The sequence below is a fragment of the Mycetomoellerius zeteki genome, unplaced genomic scaffold (assembly GCF_001594055.1).
Source record: "Mycetomoellerius zeteki isolate Tzet28-1 unplaced genomic scaffold, Tzet1.0 scaffold47, whole genome shotgun sequence".
Classification (NCBI taxonomy): Eukaryota; Metazoa; Arthropoda; class Insecta; order Hymenoptera; family Formicidae; genus Mycetomoellerius; species Mycetomoellerius zeteki.
This window is the reverse complement of record NW_017257468.1, coordinates 212165-219623: the sequence shown is the minus strand read 5'-3', so window position 1 is coordinate 219623 and position 7459 is coordinate 212165. Positions and strand designations below refer to the sequence as shown.

General features: G+C 32.1%; 1 protein-coding gene across 3 annotated transcripts; it reads right to left on the bottom strand.

The window, feature by feature from the left end:
- Positions 1-25: 25 nt before the first annotated feature.
- Positions 26-6077, bottom strand: LOC108727118 (ras-like GTP-binding protein RhoL). 3 transcript variants are annotated; one of them, XM_018455064.1, is made up of 6 exons: positions 5844-5921; positions 4867-4916; positions 1958-2093; positions 1626-1740; positions 1012-1129; positions 26-405 (listed from the first exon to the last, which is right to left on the bottom strand). In XM_018455064.1, exons 3-6 carry the CDS (start codon positions 2080-2082, stop codon positions 200-202), a joined length of 564 nt encoding a protein of 187 aa, XP_018310566.1. In that variant the 5' UTR covers positions 2083-2093; positions 4867-4916; positions 5844-5921; the 3' UTR covers positions 26-199. The 3 variants fall into 3 exon arrangements, with proteins under 3 accessions (XP_018310566.1, XP_018310564.1, XP_018310565.1); XM_018455062.1 differs by lacking the exon at positions 4867-4916 and having other exon boundaries at positions 5844-6077; XM_018455063.1 differs by lacking the exons at positions 4867-4916; positions 5844-5921 and adding an exon at positions 2181-3771.
- Between the last annotated feature and the right edge of the window lie 1382 nt (positions 6078-7459).

Genomic DNA, 7459 nt, shown 5'->3' with positions numbered 1-7459 from the left:
ACGACGCAAGAGAATTTTGGTCTATACACAAAAAATAAAATATATCTTAGGAATATCGTTAAGGATAAAATGTACAAGAAAAAAAGCATGTGAACAAAAGATGCGAAGAAAATCTTTGGTTTAACATAGGTCTTAATAATTATAATCGTCAGATGTGTTTTTCAAACTGATGCATTAATTGCGTTAAAATGCATTAATTTCAAAGGATGCAGCAGAGCTTTCTCGATCGCGGTTTTTTCAGTACGGCTTTAATAGCTTCCACAAAAACCTCTTCAAGACCCTCTTGTTTTATTGCGGAACATTCGACATACTTGACTGCCTTGATCTTTCTTCTCATTTTGTTGCAATCTCGTGGACTAATAATATCCATAGCTTCTTGATGATTTCTAAGATCTGCCTTGGTACCTAATGTAACAAAATATTCGTGTTTACTAGTGGAAAACAAATTTATAACGTAAACAAATTTATACAAAATATATTTATATTAAAAAAAATTACAAGAGACGTAAAAAGTATTTAAAAAGATTAAGGCCTGGCTTATCATTTGTTGGTTAACTTTATGTAATTAGGCTTAATCTAATAATAATATAAAAATTATATTTTTCTATTAATGGCTGCATTCGGCAGAGAAAGCAGATTTGCAATCGTGGTAAAATTCTTTAACATAATTAATCTTGCCCTTAGTGCCTTATAATCCAAATGTATAAACCAATCATATTATAGAATTTTACAACAGTTGCGAAGCTGCTTTCTCTGCTAAACACAGTCTATTGGTTAATCACTAAATGATGATTTTGTAGTGAATAAGTTTTAAAGTTACCTCTACAAAACCATTAGTGATTATAGCTAAAAAACAATGTTTACGTTATCATCAATTTAATCAGATAGTGAAAAACCGGTTCTAAGCAATCAAAAAGAAAAATACTGCGCAAGCAGTTATATTCCTATTTCTTCATAATTGTTTTACGTAAGAAATCTTTCATTTTTGTTTAATATATAAAATACACTTACCCACAAGTACAATTGGCACATTGGGACAATGCGCTTTGAGTTCTGGATGCCATTTACTCGCTACATTTTCGAAAGAACTACGAGCACTTACAGAGAAACAGACCAGGAAACAATCAGTCTGCAAACGAAGAATAAATGCGAGATTATATATGCACGAATATTGAAACATAAATTTTTTTTAGAATATTGAAAATATGAATAAGTCGATTTTATTATTGAAAATAGATGATGAAAATTTTTCTCAGAGAATTTTCATGTAAATTTTAGAATTTATGATTAAAAAACTTTTTTGAAAATCTCAAATTTTTTATACAAATTGGAACACTTCAGAAGTGCCGAGAAAGTTTACACACATCTTTTCTAGAATTCTTCATATATGTAAATTCTGAAATATTCTAAGATTTCACAAATTTCTCATTCTATAATTTTTGATGAAATCTGAAAAAGTTTAAAGTATTTTTTTCAGAAATGATAGAATATGAAAACTCTTGGAATATTTTAGAATTAATATATGAAAAATTCTAAAAAAAATATAGACTTCAGTATTTTTGAAAGAAATCCTAATTCATAAAAAAAGTTATGAGAAAATTTTCATCAGGAGAGTTATCACGTACATTTGGGTACGATAACGGTCTAAGCCTCTCGTAATCTTCTTGACCAGCCGAGTCCCACAATGTCATTTCGAATTGCTGTCCACCCACGCATATGCTGTCAACGTAGTTATCGAAACTGTAAATAACAATCGAATAAATAAAATAATAGATTTCAGTTCTATTTAATAAATTAAATATTTTAAAAACTAACACATTTTTTTATATAAACAGGAGAAGAAATGAGACAAAAGCTTATTATAAACAAACATTATACTTATATAAACAAACAGATCTAGAATACTCTATTAGCAAAGAGCTGTTGCATTAACTAAGTTATGCATTATGATATTTACACGGTGGGTACATATTCCGTTGGGAATTCCTTCTTTGTGTACGTGATGAGCATACATGTTTTTCCAACCATGCCATCACCAACGGTCGTAATTTTAATTTTAATTGGTTTGTTTCGAGACGTCATCTTCGTTTTCCCTATAAAATAAAAGCGTACTAATTACATAACTTTAATAACTCGTCTGCGTTACATAAACATTGCTAATCTTATAAAAACGTAATTACACGATTTATACGTATCAACTTTATTCGCATTTGTTTCATATTTTTTAAAAGAGAATAACATTTTTAAAATAAGTTTATTTTCAGTATAATCCCATTTTTTTGTCTGTTTGGCGGACTACTCGATGGTGCAGTGATTCCGTCACTCCTTAAACTGAAAAGAAAACAACAGACGCTTCCGGCCACTGTATGGCATCAAGGCTGTTGTTCCTCAAGTTATATGTCGTATTGCGCATACCAATGAAATAAGAAATGACTACTTCATTCTTATCACTGTTAAACTAATGATTATACCATCCTACAAATTATATGCAAGGTAAATAGTTAAACTTTCAATATTTTGTGTGTGGTTAATTAGCTATTACACGCAGGTCTCATCAGATACAAATTGATGATGAATTAAAACTATTTTCGCATAAGTCTTTACAACGTAATTTTAACTCGGGAACATCTTCTGTATAAAACAACGGTGAAGATTGTATCTCGGTCATCAGTATTTGAAATGATCCTTTCGTACAATCAAGCAAATTGGAACAAATCTTTGAAATTTCCGTGTTGTTTGATTTTCAAAACGAATCAGATTTTTCCTCATCTCTCATCTAGATATCGCGCCTGCAGATTTTTATTTATCTTTTTATTCAAGCGAATTGATAAGCCGGAACCCGCAAACGTTCCTTTCAATAAGATGTGTACATTCATTCGCGAAGGCTGTTCGAGTTAGCGGAACTTGCTGGTATTTCTTATCGAGTATGGTCATTATCAACGCGCCGTCCGGTCGACTCTCCGACTGTATGATCTGCCTGAATAGCAACGGCAAGGATTGATAGTATGTCGCGATAATCATTATCGCGGTCCATTCATATTCGGATAATTTCATCCGAAAATTATTACTTGTACAGCTATACAGCAAGACTGATTATAAATACAATGTCTTCTGATATGGAGATATCTTGTGCCAAATGTAATGAACTTAATCCCTTCTTATTATTAATACTGAAAGTAATCTCCGTATTGTATCACTAAGATGGTCCTGATTTTATTCGATTGTTGTACACGTATCAATTTTTTTGTATTATTATTTTGCATTATTTTGTTAACAGCGATCGAAGAAAATAAGGCTAGATTCAATGGAAACAAGACAAAATTTTTGTCTGTTCTGTTGCGTCTCAGGTAAATTAATTATTAACAAAATTGTCAATAATTTATTAGCTCTGTTTCTATAAAAAGCAATCTAATCTGCTAAACTGAAAATTACTTTTATAAAACTGTAAGTTAAGGTTTTCTAAATTAGTCTAAATTATGAATAAATATTGACGAAAGTGAAGGTATCCGCCGAATGACTCATTACGTTATGGGATATGGCAATTGCTTAATTAAAACACGCGTGCAAGCTGGAGTCATATTTCCTAATTTGTGTTAAGACCCGCCCTGATGACACTGAGGTCAATATACTCTCGCGACAATTTACGTTTGCGTGTCGACTGAAAGGGACGAGAAAATTCATTTCTCTCTGTTTACCCCCTTTTATTCTCCGCAAACATGCTCTAAATTTTTATCTGCTAAAAAAGGAAAGCAAAATTAATAATTAATGTTGAATGTAGAATTAATAATATAATATCTTTTTTTTTTTAATATAATTTTTCTAAACGTCTTTAAAAGTCGGTATAAATCATTGATTATCCCGCGTGTATATTTACACACGTTAAAAAAACTGAGAGTTAACAAGCGAGAAGAGTCGCAATATTCACACATTCTTGCTGTTGTTTATCTTTCTTTGGTGTCCTTACAAACGCCACATGTGTCGAACCTAAATAACGATGAGCGCAATCGATCGACTGCATAATGAACGTAACGAAGCGGTTCACATATGAATTCACGCCGATGCGTGTACATGAGTTATGAGAGGCTTTAGACCGGCACAAATTTGTATGAAGAGAAAGGTGTCGATGAAGAGATGAACCCTGATAAAAAGAGGTAGATACGTATAATTATATCAACCATTTACGCATCCATTTTACGGCGCAAAATATAGACCTGTTTACGAAAATAGGGGCAAATAATAATACATTTTTAATTAGTAGCCAGTAGGATAAATAATTTTATAAAATTTGTAAAATGTGTTTTTGTGATGGACACTTTTCAATAAATCATGAATAATTTCTTTTGTATAAATAAATTTAGGAAAATTTATTAATTATTCTTACACACAGAAAAATATTCTATTGCTATAAGAAAAGTGATTACTCAATTTACTTTTTTCCTTTCAAGTAACGATTATTTTTTACAAAGAATACTTTTTGATAATAATCATAAAATATATTTATTACAAATTTTATAAAATCTCATTGATATATTCAATACAAGAATTGATTTTCTTTTGAAGAGTTCAGAAGATATTTTGAATAAATTTAATGCTTTTAATAAACTTATGATAGATCTGCGGATATACAAACTTTTGAAAAATTCAATCAAGTAACTATTACTTGCGTAGAGTATGTATTTTTTTATATGCAATGCTTCATCTTTTTCTCGCTAGAAGAAGAAAATTAGAGAGAAGTAGCTGCAAACAACGCGTAATCAATGTGATTGTCACATCCTTTACGACAGGATACGGAGCAACAGTCAACTTTACACGGTTATTTATCAGTTCGTTGTCCTATTTCACGCAGAATTCTGGAAAATTTATTACTATCACGGTTTTTCCTCTTCACGGAGAACTCGAAAGGCACGTGGAACGTTCTGCAAAATACATAACGCAACAACTGGATTAAAAATGATCGATTAACGTTTCTGCATTAAAACAGGAAGTTTTCTCAAGAAATTAATAGATTATCGCAGAGTTGCTTAACAATTCGTCGTGTGACGTCACGCGAGCTCTGCGAGCGAATTTAACGAGCAGGAGAGAAAATAATAAAACGGATTAATAAGAAAAAAAGGATTATCTCGATCAATAGTATCCATCGTGATATAAAAAACAAAATACGTTTTTTTTTTCGCGTTTTTATACTGCTGTATTTGCGCGAAGTCGGTATAATTCGCACGTGAACGTTTAGACTTCACTATAGTAAGGAGTTGAGAATCATCAAAGGTGCGATAAAGAGATAAGATAATTAAAGAATAGATTACACAAGAAAAGAACGGCCTAGCCTCTAATTGTACTTTTTCCTGATTTGACGCATTTAAAGACTTTTGTATTATTTAGTTACATTTATTCAAATTCGGAAATAATTCCCTCCTTTAAGTCATCACGTATCGATTTCATTTAATAACGTTGATCACGATACGAAAGCAAAGTTGCGGATACAATATTTCAAACTGATAAAAGTGATTAACATTATACTTTCCAAAAAATCATTGAACATTACGTGATCCTTTTAACTTAAAAAACGGGAAGCAAAATATAACGCAATTTGTAATAATTTAAAGTGAAAGATTAATTCCGAAAGAACGTACAATAATTTTTTTTTTCTATTATCTTACGCACATCTTATTTCTTTTTATTTTCCGAATTTTTAAAAGAAAACTTTAGACCGTTCGAAATTTACAAAAAACAATTGGATACTCTTAAGAACTCCCGATTTATTTCCGCATTTATCGTATGACATCATCTTGAAATAAATTTTACATCTTGTTCCATTACAAATTGCTGATACATAAATTACTCACCGTGAGATACGTCATGCAAGAAGAGAGCACGCGTTAAACGGTGGCAACAAGAACATTTCACATATTCGTAGCTGAGTGTCTTACAGCGACGTTGCGATACCGAGTCGCAGAGGAAAGACTGATGATGCGTGTCGCGCATACGCACGTCGCAACGGTTGCTCGAGGACTACAGAAACGCGCACATTTGCTGCCTGTGACAGCCACCGCATGAAGAATCAGCTGACGTGGAGTACTACGGAAGCGGAACGCAGCCTGAAACATCAATGCGCTTTTATGTATCGAGATTAAATCGACTCACCTTCTTTTAACGAAACAGTAACTGCGATTATATAAGAGATAATAATAGAATAAGACTCATTCTATTGTTATGTTTACGGCGCTTAAAACGAAGCTTGTAAATTAAAATTATACTATAATTAATGTCAAAAAAAATTGGAAAGAATAAGGGCGATAGGAGTCAGGCGCAGAAGACGTCGCACAAATCCCCTACAGCACAAAAGTTGCTGCAATATTGCAGCAATATTGCAGCGATATTACTGCAAATTTTGTGCTGTATGGGATAATACACCCATAAAGCGTAAAACTTATTAGCGTTAAAATTAGTTTTCCATATTTCGATATTTCCAATATTTCCTTTCTTTTTTTTTTCTTTCATTCTTATTTGGATTTAATTTCTGGCATTCATATTCTCGATGTAGGGGAGCTCACCATGACAAGATAACTTTTATTTACAGTTTATATATGTTAGTTTGTGTTGTCTCTGAAGAAGGCTCAAAAGTGAGCCGAAACATGTAAGCGCGTTTAATAGAATAAAGAAGTTTTACGCTTTATATGGGTGTATTATTTGCGCGACGTCTTCTGCGCCTGATTCCTATCGTCCTTCTTTCCAATTTTTTTTTGACATTAATTATAGTATAATTTTAATTTACAAGCTTCGTTTTAAGCGGCGTAAATATAACAATAGAATGAGTCTATTGTGAAGATGGCTTAATTTAAGGCCGAAACGTCTAATAATTTGTGTAACCCGATTATATCTGTTGGAATTGAATATAAACTTCGCTAAAAACATCTTGCGTTCGTGGTATATCCCCTTTATCTTTCCGTTTTAAAAAACAAAAAATTAAAGAGTAAAATTAATTTACATTGATGGAAACAAATACTAATAAAATAATGTTGATTAAGTTAATCAGAATCAAAGTCTCGTTGGTTTCCTCAAAATCATGTTTTCGGTGCGTAGTCATATATTGGTATATCACGCAACTACTCATTTCCATCCGTGGCGCGTAAAAAATGCAGCATTTGCATATCGAACACGACGTATTCTCCTGCACTTGCATATAATGCTCCTGGATGACGCAAATACGGCCGAGATATCTTGATTAACATCACGTTTGTCTGGCATTTGCTTTAATTGATAATAATGTCGATTGTTCAGCCGATTTGGCGTACACTGAAAAAAAAGATTGGCTGCTGCAGCAAATTAGATGGTAAAATATGGCATAGCATTTTTAATTGGTTGTATCAGTCAATTTTTGATTGTATTAGCCTATCGAAATCCTATACTGACATTGCGGATAGGCTAATGCAACCAAAAATTGGCTGCTGCAGCCAATTAA

Bases quoted from the DNA above. Each gene is read 5' to 3' on its own strand.
- LOC108727118 (XM_018455062.1), bottom strand. From the start codon at position 5,982: ATGCGCGACACGCATCATCAGTCTTTCCTCTGCGACTCGGTATCGCAA. The intron at 1,741-1,957 runs GTAAATATCATA...TGTTATTTACAG, and splicing joins ACGGAATATGTACCCACCGT to TTTCGATAACTACGTTGACA. The intron at 1,130-1,625 runs GTACGTGATAAC...CTTCGTTTGCAG, and splicing joins GACCGTTATCGTACCCAAAT to ACTGATTGTTTCCTGGTCTG.